At 39.4% G+C, this 20,459-nt stretch overlaps 2 protein-coding genes across 3 annotated transcripts; one reads left to right on the forward strand and one right to left on the reverse strand.

The window, feature by feature from the left end:
• Positions 1-242: 242 nt before the first annotated feature.
• On the reverse strand, positions 243-20,304 carry TRAPPC3L (trafficking protein particle complex subunit 3L). Its single transcript, XM_065632623.1, has 5 exons — positions 20,125-20,304; positions 17,407-17,504; positions 15,000-15,099; positions 2,166-2,351; positions 243-1,106 (listed from the first exon to the last, which is right to left on the reverse strand). Exons 1-5 carry the CDS (start codon positions 20,164-20,166, stop codon positions 987-989), a joined length of 546 nt encoding a protein of 181 aa, XP_065488695.1. The 5' UTR covers positions 20,167-20,304; the 3' UTR covers positions 243-986.
• CALHM5 (calcium homeostasis modulator family member 5) lies at positions 3,009-12,312 on the forward strand. Of its 2 annotated transcripts, XR_010606032.1 has the most exons (3): positions 3,009-3,628; positions 6,657-7,409; positions 12,111-12,312. XR_010606032.1 is itself a non-coding variant. In XM_065632622.1 (2 exons), the coding sequence occupies exons 1-2, from the start codon at positions 3,089-3,091 to the stop codon at positions 7,044-7,046; spliced, it is 930 nt and encodes a 309-aa protein (XP_065488694.1). In that variant the 5' UTR covers positions 3,009-3,088; the 3' UTR covers positions 7,047-8,751. The 2 variants fall into 2 exon arrangements, 1 of the variants encoding a protein (XP_065488694.1); XM_065632622.1 differs by lacking the exon at positions 12,111-12,312 and having other exon boundaries at positions 6,657-8,751.
• Positions 20,305-20,459: the final 155 nt, after the last annotated feature.

A 20,459-nucleotide genomic window follows, 5' to 3' on the forward strand; every position in this document is an offset into this window, starting at 1 on the left:
CATTAAGCCTTTCCCATAATTAGGGTCTCTGTGGGGCTGCTATTTCCATACTTCCCAGTCACATTGTGGTAACAGAAGTTCACTGCCAAGTGGAAGATGTTCAACCGTTGGTGACAAAGGCTGAGTTAGAGCAAACACAAGAACCAGCAAACCAGTTGTGTGGCAATCTCTGAATTTTTATTCAAGTTTCCTTACGTGAACTACAGATCAACAGTGACTACACATTAAATACGCCATGCCTTGCTCAGTGTGGTCATAAGGTCAGCGCTCTTGAAGAGAAGATTGACACAAAAAGGCCCATAGCTTGAAGGAACACAAGCATGGCTGCGGTCGTCAGAGTGCGGCAGCCCGATGTACGCACGGGGCGTGCCAGCAAAACGGCATGTGGGGCCCAAAAGAGCTGTAAGGAACTGGCTCCTGCCATCAGTGAAACCACATCCCCCGCCCCGGTTTCAAAGGGAGCAGGATGTCTGGTGCGGAGGACAATGCATAGCAAACCATTGCACATCAGAACAGGCACCAGACAGCGAGACACTGCATGCAGCAATCACGGTGGATTAATTCATTACTCCTGACCACAAATAGCCAGGGAAACAAAGCACCTCTAAGCAACCAGGCTTTTAAACATTACCAACAACAAAATGGGAAAAGGTGATCACGCTTAGCTGAAAGCAGTTGGTGTCTGAATGAATATTTTGCATCCAGTGTGCACTAAATACCAAAAAAACCCCTCCATTGCGCTCAAGGGCATAGTTATGTGAGAAGGGAGGGCAGGCCATTCGATCTTTTATACTGATGTGTGTGCCATGACAATTAAGACGGCTCTCCCCCTGCTATGCCCCTCATGTTTGCTGCCCAGCTTTCTTCACCTTTCAAATCTGTGACTGGCGCAGCTCGCTCAGGGAAGCCATTTTTACCCTGCATGTCTTCTTCAGAAACAAAAGACGCAAAATATCCCTCACCAAGGGTTTCTCCCAGTATTTTTCTCATTTATTTCTTTTGTGCTTTCTGTCTTCAGCCTTCCTTAAAAATGTAATTCCTATTTCTGTCACAGCATCGCCCTTCAGCCTGTCCTGGAGGAAAGTAACTTCTGCTGCTAAGTGAACCTAGAAAGAATGAAGTCTGATCAGTTAAGCAAAGCAATGCCCAATTTTTCCCTCTCCTCCATTATAATCAGCTTTTTCTCTCTTACCACAAGGGGACCCCTCTTCTCAGGTTTCATGAGAAACAGATTTCTAGATTGTTTTTAAAATATCTTTCCCAACTAAGTTAATTAAAAGGAAGTTTATATACACTGGAATTTGTATAATCCATTACCCTTCATTCCAGTGCTTTGCTTTCTTCTGAGAACCAAAATTGTGTACTTGATAGTTTTGTGATCACAAAATTTCCTGGTCACATACTAATACTTATGATATAATACTTTTGTTAATTAGTCTTATATTAGATACTATAATTCTTAGACTGACGTACATACACGATACTTGTACAGCTTTTGTTTTCTTGAAATGTAAGATACATCACAAATTAGATACTGACATAAACATAAAGCGCCCAAAAGTTATCTTCCAGAAAACGCCACAGAAGTTCTACAACTCAGTGACTTTCAATTGATGCCATTAATATATTCTTTTGTAAAAGTCTTAAATTTAAGAACAAAATTTGGAGTGCCATCTGATACACTTCTGATGCTTCGGTTTTAACATTATATTCATCCACACTTTGTTCTCTCTTTCAGTAGGTGCTGCAGTAACCTGAGAATATTATTTACCTTCATGTATTTGGAGAGAATCAGGGATGGTTATTACTGGTTGTACCTATGCAGGCAAATGAGACAGGCTCAGGGAGCAGCGGAGGAGTCCAGCACGTCCTCCCGGCACTCCACAATCCCCGTTACCTGGTTCCCCAGCCCCCCATGGCTTTTGCACCTGAGTCAGCCACTGAAGAGCCAAGCAGGGACAGTGCGGAGGTGAGCCAGCCTGCGTGCTTCTCTACCTCAGGATCCAGGATCAGTCTGGCCCTCTTTTATTTAGATATAGACATTTAATCCAAAAGAGAGATTAAACACTACCAAATTTCCTTCATTTATCGGAGCAAGTGGCTTTGCTTTCCTGTGCCTCTGCATATTAAGATAGAATGAAGAAAACAGGTGTTCACTTCCTTACCATTTCCAAAGCACCTCGAATCACCCCACAGAGGAGGTTACAGTAGCAAAGTGATGCTCGTTCTGCTGGCAGCTCCTCCACAAAATCCACTAGTGGGTTTTTGTCCAGGATTAAGGAGAATTCATTTCCTGCGGCACTACTGCAGCTCACACTAGGGGTTACCCCAAGGTACATCTTGAAAGCAACCTGCAAAAGGATGAAACTGCTGCTTCAGCCTGTTGTGCGCAAACCAGAAGAGAAGCTTTATGATGCAGCATCCTATAGACCAGTTTTACCTTAGGAAAATAGGGGGAAGGGCCAGGAAGGCTGGAAATCAAACTACATTCGTCTCTTCTGTGATCAGCTTGAGCCAGAGACGCAAATCTGGAGCTATGTGATACTCCAGGAAGTGCAGCAGAAGGCTACTTATTCCCCCTTTGATGTTCCCAGATTTACAACCCCATATGAAGGAGTTTTACCATCATCTGTCTCCTTTCATCTGTGTCACCCTCCTCTGGGACCATTAGCATCTATATCAGGTCCTTCACTACACTGCTGGCAACTTTGATAATCACTGCTCAAGAACTCCTGCAACTGGTGAGGGTGTGCTCTCATTCTGATCTCCATCTGCAGTCATAAAAAAACCAACAATCCACCAAGAAGAAAATTGCCAAGACTGTAAATGTATTTGATTACACAGAGCATTGCTTGTTTTCCTTCTACTGCCGATGAATGTTACTGTAAATGAGCAACATCTGCTCTGCTAGCAGAGGGCTCCCCTGTGAGCATGTTTGTCCAGACAGTGACATCACAGCGTTATCTGGGCAGCGCGCAGGCAGCGGGCTGTGCTTCCTCTGCAGAGCTCTCCCCTGCTACACCGCTGCAGACTGCCGCGGCTGAAGATAAAAGTGTCTCAATTTTTACCTCTTTAGTGAGTATCAAACATGGATGGTTTCCAAACAATCCTGAAATTCTTTATGAACAAGAAAACTGCTTTAGGTTACAGTTTTATGGCACTGCTGACAATGGGAGGGGAACGCGTGTTTTCTCTTGTTGCTTTCCGATGCCCCTGCAGCAATGAAAACTTCAGGTACGGTTTGGTATTTCTCTTCTCCCCAGCTCTTGTTTTGCTAGTTATTGGGTATTTCTTGAACAGCAAGACCTGGAAACTCTTTACAGGCTGCTGGGTGAATCCCAGAAAAATTTTCCCCAGAGGTAATACATGCCATTTCTTTTACATCTTTGGACAAATCACCCTAAATGCTCTAGTAGCCCCAGTGATGTGGCTTTCTGTGGCTTTGCTCAATGGAACTTTTTACGAATGTGCCATGAGTGGCTTGGAAAATCCTGACTACTTACAGGCAGTTTGCCATGGGAAATCCGAGAAGTGCTTTGAAGAGCTACACAAGGTAGCCTGTGACAAAAGCTCCATGCCCTTTTCAGAGAGTGACGAACTGAAACGAACACTTCAAGCACAGTCCCAGGTAAGAAAAACAAATACAGAGCATTATGCAGTTTCTACTGCTGCTGTGATTTATCTGTGGAAGATCCTGATGTCAGAGGCTGAGACAAAACCATTGGTTTCACATAAACAAAGTTCTGGCATGATGCAGCCTTACAAAATACAATCAATCCATCTTTTAGTTCAGTTTGAGCTGTGCCACACTTCCTTCGGGGTCCCACTGCCAGCAGGATCAATAAGATCAGATAACTGAAAGCTTTCTTCCGGGATGAAGATTGCTCTAAAGAGAAAAAACTACTGGATTGTTTAGGAGGCTGAATTAACAGATGTCACCCCATTAAAGGAGCTTGTCCTATTAAAAAATCCATACCACAGTCTCCTATTTTTTATCATTATGATACTGTGATAAAATTTTAGGACATTAACAGTAGAAAAATATTGGAAAACAAGATTTGTGACAGATTTGTGGCTGCATACATAATGTGTTTCTGTTTGCATTCTTCATGTTCATGATGCCAGATGAGAGTATGTTTTTGTCCTGCTCAGAGGAAGGAACACTGAAATAAAAGAAGCAGAACATGCAAAGCTGAGATCGTATTACATTTTACTACATTCATGTGATACAGTTCTGCTCACTGCCTTGTAATGTAAATAAATTCAGAGTCAAAATATCAAAACAAAGAAAAAAGAAAAAGAAAAAAAAGGGTACAGAAAATTATTGAAAGATGATTGTCAGCAGGAAGGAAAAACACTCTGTGGAGGCAGCAAGTTTTTGTCAGACAATTGTGTCCATATGGAACCATTTCCTCCCCAAGAGCCAGTTTTATTTTCAAGTTAAGTCCTTCTACAAATAGGAGTGGAATGCAGACAAATCCTGCACTGCAGACAAAGCAATTTATTTGAGAGTTTTAGAAGGAAATAATAAATAGTGATTAAGACTATAAGTTGTATATATAGGAAACAGCGAAATACCAGTGACTCAGTTTATAGCATCAGAATACTGCAAGCTGCAAGAAAGTGAAAAGCTGCTAAAAAGAGCAGTTTCTCAAATATGCATAGAAATAATCAGTCAATACAAAGTAGAAAAGACTGCAAAGATACAAGAAAGTGAAGCAATTCTTCCATACCAGTCCCTAAGAATAATTATTTGTCAAGCTTCTCGGTTTCATGGGTTTCCCTGAGGAAACTTTCTATATTCCATCAGCTAAATATAGATTTTTATTGGCAGTTATATTTTTTTATATAAGTGCAAGGGTTCACATGAAGAAGGTTGCAGCTCTCCATATTATCACCACCAAAGCATGGGAAATCAGTCCCAGTTCATATGGGTCTCTGAAACCTAGAAGATTGGTTCCACACTGGAATTTGTTCCACTGTTTAAAAACAAGGGAGTTTTTTTGGTGTTTTTGTTTTGCTTTATTTTGCTTTTGTTTTGTCATTGTCGTTTGGGTTGTTGGTGGTGGTGGTGGTTGGTTGGTTGTGGTTTTGGTTTGTTTTGTCTTTTTTTACATATTTTTTTTTTCAAATGCTACACATTGCAGTGGAGTAGCTGGGTAAAACTATTGACTAGGTCAATGGCACAAGGCATTAAAAAAACATGTTCACACCTCTGTTCTCCTTAAAGCAGAACGTCCTACAATAACAATTTCAAGCACATTTTTCCACTCTGCCCTTACTCTAATCCTGGAAGTAGCTCTTTCCTTTAATATCTTCCTAACAGAATTTTGTCAAACTCTGAAGTTGCTACAAAAAACGTTGAATTATGCTGGAAAAGTGTATTACCACAAACCAATTTTTTTCTGAAAATACAGCAACCATTTCTAATCAGTGTGTAGATGAATTGGACTCTTTTCCAGTGCCAACACAGACCTGTCAATGCACAGGCTATTTCTTCTTTCTCATGCCCTCTCCTCCCAGCATTCTCACAGGATTGGGCAAGAAGATAAGTTTAAACAAGTTTTGGCATAAAGATGTTTTTCCACTACAAAGGGCTGATTCATCAAAGTCAAAAAAAGTCCACAAGAATAACTTACATTTCACTGAACCTCCTGGTAAAAATAAAATGGGGAAAGCTTTTTAAATTTAAGACTATATTTTATGTTCTTGTAAGCCAGTTAATGCTGAAACAGTTCTAGTTGTTGTTTCATATTTTAAAATTAAAAATAAGTCTGAAAACACCACATTGAAAAAAGGTTACAGTTTAAAAGGTTTATTGATCTGGGACAAAATTTACTTATACTTCTTCCTTTTGTAGTTCATCACAATTCAGAATTGTGTCTTAATCCAAATTTTTGCTGGGTAATTTTATTTAACTTTTTTAGAAGATAGAAAACCATCCAGCATCTAGTGATCATGATATTTTATTCTCCCTATGCACTTTTCCCTGTGTGTGACAGAATTCACTGAGCAATTCCAATACACTACACACCAGACTGTTATAGTTTTGCAATAAACTCTTAGCAATATCCTCTCTAAATTACCCAGACACTACCCCCGCTCTCAGGTCCACTCTCTTTTCTGTATAGCACTATTCAGTCACAATATTATTTGACTGATCACTTAGATCTCTCTTAGATTTTTCTTCATACACAGTCTTGTTGTTGAGGTCTGATTTAAGATCATCCATCCCCGAACCTGAATTGCTGTTGTGCTGGTCATGTCTTTTCAGCTGTTGTTATCTGAGTTCCCTTTGCTGTAAAACAGAAGGGGGAGGCAGCTAGACTCTGGTATGAGCTAAATTTTCTTGAGAGTCTTACCTTCCACTGGAGAAATCAAGCAGCTTTTGCTTTCCTAAGAGCCATCAAAATGAGCGCTATTGAGAAGCCTCAATCCTGATGTCTCCTGCTTCCCTTTGGTCCCTGTATGGACACTGCATTAACATCAATACCAGGCACTGAATGCAAATGGGGATGAGACACCTGCAGCAGGGTCTCCAGAGGAGCGGCGTGTCCTCCATACAAAGTGTGGTCACTCTGTCCGACACTCCTGATTTCAGTAGCACTTTCACTTGGGCCTTTTTAACCTGAAACTTATTTCTTTTGTTTTCCCAGATGTTAGGCTGGTGTGTGATAGTTACCACAGCTCTTCTCTCCCTGCTCACCACTTGCTGTGCCAGCTGCCAGTCGAAAGTCAGTCACCTGCAGCTGAAGTTCTGGAGGGTCTACGCGGAGAAGGAGAAGGAACAAATGGAGGAGATTTTCCAGTTGTATGCCACCAAGCTGAGCGAGCGAAACCTAAAGTGCTTTTTTGAGAACAAGGCACCAGAAGCAATTCCCCTGCCAGCTTTTCAGGCATGGGAAGACGCTTCCCAGCTCTATTCTTTCAGCAGTAGCAAACAGCATTATAGCACAATTCACAAGCTAGTTGAAGAAGGTCAGAAAGAAACCAATGAGGAAAGAGAGACAATGCTGGACTTTGTAGACAGAAAGGAAATACCATAGATCAAATATATTTTCAGCTTTTTTATATCTTGCTAATATGGCATACTTCTAGCTGGTTTCATCTCTATATTTTTTTCACAATAGACTCTTGATTCTTCATCATGTTCCCTCTCAGATACAAACTTGCTCCAAAAGGATGGAATGAAATTATTTCTGTACAACATGGAAAAGGCTGCAGTCGTCCATGGCGCCTAGACTTCATGCTCTATTAATGTTGCTGGCTTGGGATCAAGAGCTGACAGCAAAGAGAGATGAATAATGACTTCTGCAAGAGGGTTTTAACAATATCCTATGTAATGGGCGCTATAGTATGCTCATCCTATGTAAATCAAGAGACTATCATAAAGCAACATAATTTAAAAGGTGTGAATATAATAATAGAAGATGCGTGTGGCTTTCCAACAGCCCACAGAAAGGAAAGGTTTTACTTCAAGGTCATTTCCAGGCCATTGCAGGTACAGCATTGTCCCGAGGCACCAGCTGTCACTCAAGGCATCTCAGTGTCTTTGGACTCCTGTTGCACCCAGAATGCCATGGATGGTCACAGTGATCAGCCCTGGTCTTCTAGTCCCTGAGACATCTGCCTTGGACATGGGACAGTGACCTCCACTGACAGTGAGGTGGCAGGTGATTTTTTAGACCAGTCTTACAGCCAGAGGGTAGGGTACCAAGAACTTGAAATTACCAAATGGTTCAGCATTTTTGTGTTTTTGTTAAAAAATAACATGCTGTTTTGAAACATAATCAGTAGTTGTTAGTGCTTTGTTACAAAAATGAGAATGCATCACTGATATTTTGCCTTCATAGAGTACTTGGTATTATCTTCTCCCACTGAGAATTTCCCTTTGTATAGGCATAAAGCTCCTGTTTTGAGTAGGTTTTGAGCACTGGGTGCAGAGCTACATAATATTGTTTGTACTGGGCCTACGGCCAGTGTACAACAGAGGGCCTGGAAAGAAATTCCACATTTGAAAACAAGAAAATATTTTTGCAGCAGGCTGATTTTCACATTTCTGAATATCTTAGGAAACTTAGTGTCTGGAGCAAAAGTGACCAGTAGTCATCACAGGTGAGGCGACTGCACGATCAGTGATTCTGACAAGTGTGTTTCACCCCAGAGCCCTATGCTTTACCTCACCCACTTGGAATTCACATATGGCTCTCACATGGGGTATCCTGAGTCTTTGCAAATACTGTCTAAAAGGAGAACAAAGTTTCTGCCAAGTTTTTTTCCCTGGGGTGACTGGGCATGCTTTTATGCAGCATTTTACTGCCAGTCTCCCTGAGTCTGCAAAGAATCATATTTTTGCTCTGCTTGAGTCAGGCTCTTATCAACAAACCAAGGTACTCTACCCAACTTACTCAGACTCACTGTGCTTCTTCAGCAGAAAAAATCATCTACCTGCATCTACTGACCATTACTCTTTTTTAAAATAAAATCCAAGAGCTGATTCCAGTGTCTGCTTAGAATTTTCTCCATGTGTTTTGAAGAACTTATGTTCTTTAAGTAAATGTTTTAACATTTTTATCCCAGCTGACCCACTTTACAGCAGACTTAGAACATGTTACATACCTAAATGTACCTCCTGCAGTTAGCTGAAAGCACAGAAGCAACACTGCCAAAATTAAAGTCACAACAGCAGGCATGTCTGACACCATGTCTGGCACATACGCATTTTTCTCCCCGGGCTCCTCTCACGGTATAGCGACTATCTAATTCCAGGGTACACGTCCCTCATCTTTTGTCTGCTTTTCTCTACGAGAGATGCCCCAACACCTACTGCCCAGCCCCATTTCACCTCCTCCCTCCATGCAAGGGGAAAGGAGACACCACCTAACAAGATGTCCCCATGGCCTGGGCCCAACTTCCAAAAGCCATCTTTCCATCTCCTTCCTCACTGGTACCAGAGAAAACCAAAGTAAGTAAGGGTGCAAAGGGGAGGACACTAAGTACATTAATGAGGTGATCGAGGAATAGGCTCCACTGTGATATAAGAGCTGTGACATAGAGGCAAAAGCGTAGTTGGTTGAGGGAAAGAAGGGAGCACAGAATGATCCCACTTTGGGCTTTTTGGCACCCTTTTCTTCCTCAGCAGAAAGCTCAAAGCTCTGCCCCTGAGTAGCCAGGGCCATCTGAAACAGGAATGTTTCCCAGCTTTGGCCTTCTTCTCTATTGTAGAGGGGCAAAACTGAGGTGCATTTTCCTCTCCTCATCCTTGCTCTGCTTCATGCTCACAGGTAACTCATGCAGAGAGTGTCTGCACCTCCTAGAGCAGCTGCTGAACACTTAGTGTTGCAACATGTGCCTGGCAGGAGCCAGTCTCTTACCAACCCTCATTCCCAGGACTGTGTTACTCTGTGTTGTCTTATCAAAATGCCTGTGACTTAATATGATTGCCACGTGGATGCTGGAATACTTCTATAAAACCAGACAAAAATAAAAGCCAGTTTGACCTGATGTTATCAACTGGAATCTGGTTTTGACAAATTCAACCCTCTCCCTCAAGCAGCTATTGCAAAAGCTGCTTTGATCAACATCGTCCCTGAATTAAAGTTCAGCAGCTACCATGGCAGCTCAGAAAGAACCAAAGATTATTGTCAACACTGCCCAAAACAAAACCAAACAAGCAAAAATAATCAAACAGCAGAATCAATGTTTTCTCTTGGAAAATTTAGATTTTGCATTAACTCTGATGTCCATCAAAATATGAGTGCACAAATAAAAAGGAAACTTCTGTGCAATTCTAAGTGCTTTATCCCTCAGTTTACTGTTTCTTCTCCTCTGTGAGAACACAACTTTCTCATTTAAATTATCTTAACTCTTTTTCTGCCACATATCTGCTCAGTCAGACTTCAAGTCTTTGTTAGAAGAACAAAAACTAGTTAACCATGCTAGGCCCTCATATGCTTTCAATTTCGTTGCAGCTGTACTTTGCATTATGGTGTGACAAATCTGTCCAAACTCTATTGTTAACATTTCCTGTGTAAAAGAGAACTTGCACGGAAAGTATGAAAAAACAGTAGCTAATTTGCAATGGAGCACCAAATGAAGGCAAAATTGCAAAGCTATAAAGTGAAAATTGTGAAAAACTCTCAGCAGAAAAAAACAATTTAAGTGCATAGATAAATAATTCAATTAATAGACATAAACATTTTAAAAACTAGTCCATGACTAGATAGAAACTCCTGTAAAACTACCATAAACAACTTCTCAGAAGGTAAAACAAAGATATTTTCGATCTCTCTTTGTGACTCCACAGGACAGAGAAGTAAAACAAATGAGCAGTTTTGAAAGTTGCATCCATAATTCTGTATCATTCCTATCTATATGAAACGGAAGGAGAAAGAACATCTGTTGAGACGTGCACATAGGCTCACCATCAAAATGACACCCATGTAAAGCAAAATCTCTCTTTTGAAAATGTTACTTGCAACTTTATGGGATTATATGTTGTTTAATGACAAGAAATCCATGCAGTCAGAATTAAAAATGTACCACTGCCCTTTTAAAAAGTCTCAACCAGCATTCCATCTTTCTCAAGCAGTAAGAATAAAATTCATTAACATTTTGATGGTGCTCAAATACAGTCCAGACTTACTGAAATATTTAGGAGGCCACTAACTTATCAGTCCCTTTATATACTACTGGGGACTTTTGACTACAAAAACTTGTATGCATAAGAAATGTTGCAAAGTAAGTGATAATACAGGCTTAAAAATATTGAAAATATAATTTCAAATGACATAATAACAAGATTAATGAAGGACCAGAATTAGTTTGCTTAGAAGAGGAAAGGCAGGCAAAATAACATTTTTGCTAGCATACTTTTCATTCTTAGTACTTTTCCACAGCCAGTGTTTGGGAAGAGGAAGATACTTTAGAGGTCTTGCCATCTGTTGCTGATTCCGTGTACTCACAAATTTTTCTTTACTCTTTACAGCACAGCACTTCATTTTTCAGTTTACTGCCTACCACTCAGCACAGCAACCTGCTGTCTGCATTTCCCTCTTACTGTTGAGATCTGAAAAGCAACATTTAACAGCTTCATAAATTCTGCCAGCTTCTGTCAGACTTTCAAACTGGCCTTATGTCAATATATAGGGATCTTGCGTGGCATGACCTCCCATGGGAAGGGGAATCACATCTCTTGTCTTACACCTCTGCTTGGAGGTGACATGGTGGGATTGCCCCAACTGTGTTGGTCCTCAAGGGCCTCTCTACAAGCAGCTGCAGAGACATAAATTTGCTGCACTCATGGGGTACTGAGCTTCCACAATAAAGCACATCTCTCCAGCCACCTTTTTTCAGCATGGGACACATCCGTAGGCACAGCACTCTATTAAGACAGATATGGAACCCATAAGCCAGCTCACTGTGGAGCACAGGGTATGGCCTGGCTGCTTCCACCTGTAGCACACAGACAGCTCCTGGGGCATGGTGGCATTGTGCTGCAGAAGGTAACTGTTCTAGGATTAGATCTAAAACCAGAAGCTTTTTACTTTTCGAATCTCCTTCAATCAGATCAATGATGTCAAGGTCTTGTGAGGAGGAATTGAAGGAAAAATTCGATATTATAGGGTTAAAGAGCAAAATTATCACTTGTTTCAAAAGCAATCCCCAGTTAGACCCAAATGCTGAACCCAGTCTTGGACACTACTTCTTCAACTGAGTTTTGTTCTTAATATCATTTCTCATTTGGTTTCCATTTTCTTACCCAAATTTGCCAGTAAGCAGAAAGTCTACTTTTACATGACCTATTTTTTTTTATTCTATCTCGACAAAGCCACAGCACAAACATGAGAAGTCAGTGAGCACCATGGGAACTCAGTGTAGAAGGACTCATTTTGGCTCATCATCAAAACTTGTTGGCCCTTTTCCAGTCCAGTATAAGCTCTCAGTAAATCCCAGGCTTTGCAGTCTGAACCAGTGGTTGAAGTTTCAAGCTCTCAGTCACTGCCTTAGGTGCGTCTTTGCTCTGGTATTTATTTCTTAATATGGGAAACTGGCTTAGTACTCCCCATTTCATGTTTTTTGATTTGCTTCATCTCTTTCCATTTCCACAGGGAATGCCCACAGCCTGATCACAGGACTTCTTTGCTTTCCGCAGGACTGCAGGATAACAGCTATGTTTACAGGATGTTTGGCTCTATTTGAACTGCTTAACTGCCTTAATTCCTTTAACTTTTAACTGGTTTTACTCTACACACTCATCCTCAGATTTCTACCTCAGAAGAGTTAATGTATTTAAGTATTTAAGCACTTTCTCCTGGCTGAGAACACTTCTGCTGAAGAGTTAAAGAGATCATGTAAACAGCTATGTAATTCTGAACCGACAATGTTAACAGCGTATTTACAGTTACTTGCAGAGTCATTTTACATGTTTTGTTGGTACGTGCCTCAGACAAAAGTGCTTGAAGACTATTTTAAAATGTTTTGCCAAAGAAATGTGAAAATGTTTTCCATATCATGTTTTGCCTCAGAAAGGTTATACTCCTACTTCAGAACTCCTCTTTTCGTTTGCTAAAAATGGCCTTTTCAAGAGACTGTGTGCTTTAAAGTTTGTTCCAATTTTTCCAAGTAATTTTTTTTCTCTCAGTAAGTCCTTTTGAAGTACAACCTGAAGAGATATAGTCTATTTTTCCTTACTTTGATGGTTAATTTCTCACTGTATTTTGTTGTTGAATCTCCTGTACTTAAGAAAGATGGTTCAACTGTACTAAAGCATTTGTAAATAAAGGAACCATGAGGAACACAATCCAGAAAACCCAATACTGGGCATATATGTGAAAATCCAGAGAAAATAAAGTACAAATACCACCTGAAGAAGAATACAACAAAAACATGATTTTGCAGCCTGGTATGAGGTATCTCTCTTTTAATGAGACAGTGTATTTTAACAGAGAGGTTGAAATGGTGCTTGTCTCATGGTTTTCATTTGGCTGCTCTCATTGTCTCCAATAGATTCTGTACACCAGTTCAGCTCCTCCAAAGGAGGAGCTTTGTTATACATCATCCTGATTTGAGACTCCAAAATATACTTCAGGAAGAAATTAGCTTCCACTCTTTTATGAGCTAACGGGATTTGGCTGACTTTTAGTTATGTCACCTGCTTCTGCTTCAAACTTCGGCAGATCACGGTGCATGCATGTGTTGTACGCATGTGCATTTTATAGCCCTACCAGCAACAGCACTGGCAAAGGGGTCCTTTCTCTGTTTCTGTGACAGCCGTCAGTTCCTCTATGACAAACATTTTGGACTTCTGTCCCTCCATTTCAGTCAGATGTAATGTAGGTATTCCTGATATGGTTAATATGAAAGATCACACATCACCTGATATACTTTGAAGATACTCTTGTATAACCAGCATATATTGGTGCCTTAGTTTACTGTACAGAAAGCCTTCTGTATCCCAGTTATGCAGTCAAAGGTTAAACTTAATGCTCACATTTAGCTGATGCTGTTGGTAATTCTCAAGCAATCAAAAAGGATGCCAGGTATATTTTTGTCTCATAAAATGAACTAATGGAAACGAATCTCAGTTAAAGTAACTGATGCCCTGATGTCTCCTCTTAAAACAAACGACTACCTAGCAAACAGTTCTTTGTTATGAAGTGTGGTTAATTTTTGCCATTGGGAAAAGCCAGGCATATCTTCAATGGCAACACTTCATATCTGAAAATCATAGAGGTTAAAAGGGATCATTCACAATGACCTGAGTGGGCATTAGTCTGAGCTGACTCAATATCCAGGAACTACCACCTCCTATACAGTGAATCAGCAGTCTAAAGGGGCTAGATGTCCTATGGATTTATTTGAGCTTCCCCAGGAAATCTGACTTGCCCATGGGCACAAGAAAACGTCTTCATAAATCTATGTATCATCATTAAATTTCCTCCTAGATCTTTCTTGTCTGACAGTAGTGTGAAAGACTACTCAATAACACAAAAATTTCCATCAAAGACAGCAAAAGTACCCACTCTGATTTTATCTTTTTGATTTTATTATTAGATTTGTGGGTAGTGAGGAAAATGTTTCTCCCTCTTTTTACTTTCTTGCAGTTCTTCTCTGCTAGCATTGAGCCTTCCTTTTTCAGAAAATTGTACAGCTTATTCCTAACACTACCATTTTAAGTCTAAGAAACATCTAAGATAATTATGGAGATTCAGATGGCAAGAATAAGAATATAAAAGTTTAACATATGTATGAGATGTTTAAGCCTTATGCTCAGAGAAAATTAAAAAGTGAGGTAATGTATTATTAGAATTTTGTTAAAACTGGATCATTTTTTGCTGTTCGCCGCATCCTCTGGCAACGGTAGACAAAATCAGCCTAAGCCACAGAAAACAAAGAGAAACTTTTTAATTCTTCTAATGGCAAAATGCCTCATAGGCTACTAGGAATAGAAGAATTTTAATCTGAGCTTAGCAACAGACTTAAAGGTCAGTTTAGGTCAAGGGTTGGCAGCCCCTCACAAGTGGTGTCCCATTTTGTCCCAACTCTGATATAAAACTAATACCCATGTGAACCAGTTCTGTGATTCTGATGACCTTTTGTGGTAAACTTACCACCGTGGGTTTATCAAGACCATCTGCAAAATTCTTATCTCACTAAACATCACATTTTTTGTGTTCTGTTCACTGTTTTTTCTGTTTGTTTGGTTTGTTTTTTTCCCAGCCTGATGTAGCAGCATGCTACAGAGGTAGAAACTGATGTCTCCTCTCAAAGCCAAGCTCTGTGAGTTACTAGTTGATATGAAGTTGTAGATAAGGAAAATGCTGTATTTCACCCAATGGAAGCATGGGTGTGATCGTGGAGATGAGTGTTTTTTAATAAGACAACCGTGATATAGCAGAAAACGTACATAACTCTTCTGGAGCAAACTGATAGAGGAGAAGGGAAAAGCTAAGACCATTGAAGCTGATGAAGCTCTAGAGAATGTAAATCTTATTTACCTGTGCAATCATGTCTGCGGTTTCAGAATAACTGCGGCACTTTTTCACAGCTGAACGAGCTAAAAAGTCATCAATCAGCCTTATGCCAATGCCGTATCCCCTAAGGAGAAAATAAAGAAAGTTAACATTCAAAACGGGGAACTTCTTTCCACCTACCATCTCCCTAATCTGTCTCTTGTGCTTTCTCAGAAAAATAGCTGGATGTACCTAAATGAATGGCTTAGACGACAACAGATTTTCCTGGTCTAGATTATTCTTTCTACCACATTTTGCAGCATGGTGGGATTGCTGTTCATGTAGTCATTTAAGGAACCATATTCCTTTAAGCATGATACTCCTGACAAGGATGACATGAATGTTGTTTGTATACATATTGTCTACACATACATTATTTTTACATACATAAATAAATAGTAGATGTTAGATATATGAGTATAATACATAAATTATATACAAATAATACACCTGATTAATGCTGCTTTGGTATGGAGTTCAGCAAATTCTGAGCATCCTCATTGCAGCATTTAGGTGCCAGGAAACCTCACGGGAAGTGGACTCCCACCTGATCTCCTTCACTTTATCCCCTTATCTCTTCACCTCATTTTTCACTCTTCCTCCACAATTCTGTCTTTTTCTTTTTTCTAATGTGTTCTCTCGTTTTATCTACTAGTTGCAGAAAGAACCCAAAGGTTGCCAGTTAATATACAGTTTCAGTACAACACCACCTTCATTTTGTATTTAAAACATTCAGAGATCTCATTCAGAGAAATGAAATTTAAAAGTATGGAAGTTAATGGAATTATTTATAAAACAAATATTCATTCCTAGCTCTCACACATTAACAAACACCAGTAACTACATAGCAAAATAGCTATGTGTCCAAGCATTTTTTGAAAAAGGGAAAGAGATTGGCACAAATGTTGTGAGCTTATCTCAGAAATGTTTTTAGGGAATGTTTTTCTTTCCATTTATGTGGATGTTGGCAGCCTCTGCCTGTTCATCAGAAGCCCTGCACCCTCAGTGAAGCAGCCTGAATTTGATGGAGTTTCTTACTGATTTTGTACCACATCTTTCACAAGAAGCCAAAAAGTGATCTGATGTCTAATGTGATGACAAGACCAAAAAGTGTTTTTGGCAGTATGAAGTCTAAAATTACAGTATGACATGCATCAGAAAACAATGAAATATTTAGTTATGTATTTATCAATATCAATAACGGTAAATGTCATCGGCAGTTAACAAGGTATGTGTTGGTGATGTACAAGACTACTTAGATCCTTTTCAACTTTTATGCCTTTGATTTGAAAGTGAAATGAATAATAAATTAACAAGCAGGTATTTGGCAACTGTACAGCAAAACACACCCTTATCACTATGGATTATATATGTATATATAGAGATAGGGCTAAGAATACTGCCCCCAGGTGTCACAGGTTTGCTAATCTATAAGGTTTCTTCCTCAAGATGGGCTGTTTTCACCTTCACAGAAGATAGCCATATTGCTTTAATGAAACCTGCCATTATTTTATCAAGTCTTTATCAAGACAAAAACATTTTATAGAAACAGCTATAATAATAAAAAACGCGAGCAGCAAGATATGTCTCAACATCTTCCAAAACTACCCTTCAATAATTTCTACCACAGCATCCTAAAGAAGTCTGTGTATTTCTGAAATGTATGATTTTCATCAGAGCTGAATGAGAGATGAATATAAAACAAGTATCTGAGGTATGCCCCTTCTTAGTCCACGAATAAATTACTTTCCTTTTTTCCAATCAATGTTTTTTTTTACTCACTTCCATTGATAGCTATTGGACTATAGCTTATTTGCAAAGTTTTAGATTAATAGCAAAGTGGTCAGGTATTCTGTCCACTGTGGTTGTTGTAAATTCATTTTGCATGTTGATTTTTCCTGAAAACACAAGCCTTACTCTTCTTCCAAAGATCTTAGTATATCTTCTTGTTAAGCAGCTCAATAGTTGTTTCTTGCTGATTTTCTGTGATATGATTATTTATGTTGTGATAATGCCGCATCGACAGTGAACACAGAAATGCACGTTAACTACCTGTGAGAAGCAAAAAGCTTGTCTAGTTTGAGATAACATGGGTATGAAGAAATAGGAGAGTAAACATGAAAGGTTGAAATTGAATACGTGGATATAGGAGATGAAATATATATATTATTAATTAGCATAACAAAGGATCAACAAGGAACAAGTGTAAGCTATCTTAATTCACAAATTAGTGTTATTTCTGTTGACAGAATATTGAACTTTATTCCCATGATCTCTGTTATCCTAGACAGAGTGCTGGAACTCATGAGATAATAGACATAAAGCTGAAAGGTAAGATACAGGTGGTCAAATAGCATTATCAATGAAGCTGAACATTTAAAGCAGCACTTACATTCTATCTAAACAGGTGTTGACATCTTCATCTTTTTCATAGTCCTTGCACAGCTGGGCTACCAAAGCCCCATAGGTGAGTACAAAAAGTTCTCTGCTCTGTCAGAAAAGGTGGAAATAAAAAATGATGCAACTAGAATCAAACTTTTCCATGCTTTTGAGCTGCTACTGTTACTGCAAGCAAAAAATAACATTTACATTAATAAAGAAACTTTTGTCCTTGGATGTGTAATCACTGAAATTCACAATTCAAGTGTGACAGAGCCTGACTTGATCATCACTTGAGTCTCTGCACAGGGATTTTGCTTGTAAGAAATACTATTTCTTGGGATACAACTACTTCCATCAGGTACATTGATGCATCCTTTAACGATACATATGTTTGTTGGATTGATAAGCACTGTCAAATGTCATCCAAGATTAATAACAAGCATTTAGTTGCAGAAAGAATAATTGAGGCAATGTGCATACATGATCGTATTTAGCAGGAGTAGCGGCTGGCCTTTGGAGGAGAAATTAGGTTAACTCTCACTAAACTTCTTGGCCAGGAATTAATTAAAGGAAGTGCTACAGGGCTGTGGCATGTGGGCAGACTAGAGGTGCTTTTTGTTTATAGCCTGTGGAAAAGTAATACTAAATGCCAATGAAAACAATAGAACAAATCACACAAGGAATGGAAGAACAGCTTGGTGGAAAGACTTCTTCCTGCCCCCTTTGCATCAAAAGCTTGGCATTTAATCAGTGTTCCCATTTTAAACAAATCACTGTTCAAAATCTTAAGTAATGTGGAAACATTTCCTATACTCACCTTGGTGATAACTCCTGTTTACGATAATGTTGAACACTTTGCCACATTCTCATTAACAAGTTTTTAATAGAGTAAATGGATGTCATATAGGCTCTATATTGTTCTAGCCTCAGCAAAAAGTCTACATTGTAACAAGACAAATAACTTAGAGAAACTTAAGCATACTACATCAACATAATCGTATTTATCAGACACTCTTGCAATCTGTTGGATTATTTTTATCCATAAACTTATGTATATTAATTTTAATTATATTATGTTATTCTATTTCTTTTTCAGTGGAGACCTCTGTCCCCTTTTCAGAAATTGACACAACATTGTCTTAAAGCCTTCTGGAACTTCTCCACTGCCCCAACTCCTACAAAAAATCAGCACTTAACCATCCAGAGAGACGTAAGGCTCTAAGTTCCTGAAGCAAGATTTATGTGGAATTGAACCAAGCAAACACAGAACAGAGATGTCCTTCTCTCTGTGTTCCATTTAATGAGTATCTAGCCACAGAGGCACATAAACTTACCTGGCATTCCTATTTCTGACCATAAATCTCTCCAAGCATTTAAACCTCTGCTTCTGAACAGATTTCAGTCTCAGAAACTTTGTGCCCATCTTTTCTAAACCTGTTCAGAATCTCAGCACTAGGAATAAAGTAAAAACATGCAGCTATGTGCCCAGTGAGAGAGACAGTTACTTTGGGTTTGTTACCAGTCTCCTGTTCATACAGCTGTCTATTTTCTCTTTTCCTTACTAGCAACTTCCTCTCTCTTCAGTTTGTTATACTTATGTACACACAGATACATGTGTGTAGTTTTAGATGCAAACATACCCTCTTCAGGACGCAACACTATCATTCGGGTTTTAAACCACTGTGGCCGTTCTTCTGCAATATGGCACTTTGGTTTTTTGGACTTGTAAAATATTCCTAAATAGTTAGAAATTTTCAACCACAGGCAGAGATTCTGAGGAAACTTCTTATCTCAATTTTTTATATTTAGACACACCACTGCCAGAGAACAATACGGAGAATAACTGGTATATTTAATGATACAAAATACTGCTTTCTATGACCATGCAGTTTAAGAAGACCTCTTGGGAAAATCTTGCATGCAGTATATTTAAAACAGCTGCTGAAGCTTTAGGAGAATATTAACATGAAGTGCAGAAAAAGAAGGAAGCTTTGGTCTATATGACTTCTACTTGATAGAATTCTGTGGTATGTGATCAATGGTCAAAGTCAACATTCAAAGACAAGGCTTGCAGTTTTACCATTGTTTCCCCAAGAATCAGATTTTGGCCTTAAAGCCAGATGTTGAGATCCTGTGATGGTGCACTCCCTGCACGTAGAAAAATCACATTAAGAGGATGCAGAAGGACCCCTGCTCCTGCAACATCACCGCCAATAAAAGATGTGGTCTGCTAGGTAGGAGGCACACAGTGGGTACCAGGTATGCTGCAGTTCCAGATAAACCATCTCTAACTGTTCATGGGGTAGAGATGTGGCTGGCATAGCCTCTTCTCTCCAAAACAAGAACAGAGTTTTGGCCTCAAGGATTCACGTTGAGGTCAGAACTGTCTGAAAATCATTTTGTGTTATAGTCAAGGTAGCTGGAGAGATATGAAGGCTCCTAGAGCAAATCTCAGTATTACTGCTCAGAGTCAAACAGACTCCAAGTCCTACGGGCAAGCTTTTTATGTCACTGCTTAATATCTGGCAGCTTATTGGCAGCTCACAATGGGGTTCCACTGAAGCCATAAATGCTGCTACTGCCTCTGCTCTCATACTGGCTGACTCATTCCCATCCTTTTGGTATTTCAGGCTACTCAGAAATATAACTGTATAAAACACATCGATAAAATAATAGCTTATTCTTACTCTATGCACAATTTTAATTGCACATTACATAAGCATCTTACTATTTTGTGGTTCTCCTGCTTTCTTCCTGGTGGCCGAGACATGTTCCTTGTGTAACGCCTGATGTACTTGATTGTCAGTTTATGTCTCTTCTTCTTCAAGCAGAACAGTTTTCTCTCAATCACTGTATTTCCTCTTTCCCTTCCCTAAAGCGATCTCCTTTCTGCTCTTCTGCTTTTTGCATGAGATGTGTTTGCTGCAATCTGTAATGCTGCTGATGCCCCTCCTATTCCCTTGGGAGGAATTTGACTGGCAACAGATCTGCCCCTGTACACAACATAAATAACAGCTCCATCCATAATAATGATTTGTAATAAAATACTCAGCAAACAGCCAT

The sequence above is a fragment of the Caloenas nicobarica genome, chromosome 3, assembly GCF_036013445.1.
Source record: "Caloenas nicobarica isolate bCalNic1 chromosome 3, bCalNic1.hap1, whole genome shotgun sequence".
In the NCBI taxonomy this organism is placed as follows: Eukaryota; Metazoa; Chordata; class Aves; order Columbiformes; family Columbidae; genus Caloenas; species Caloenas nicobarica.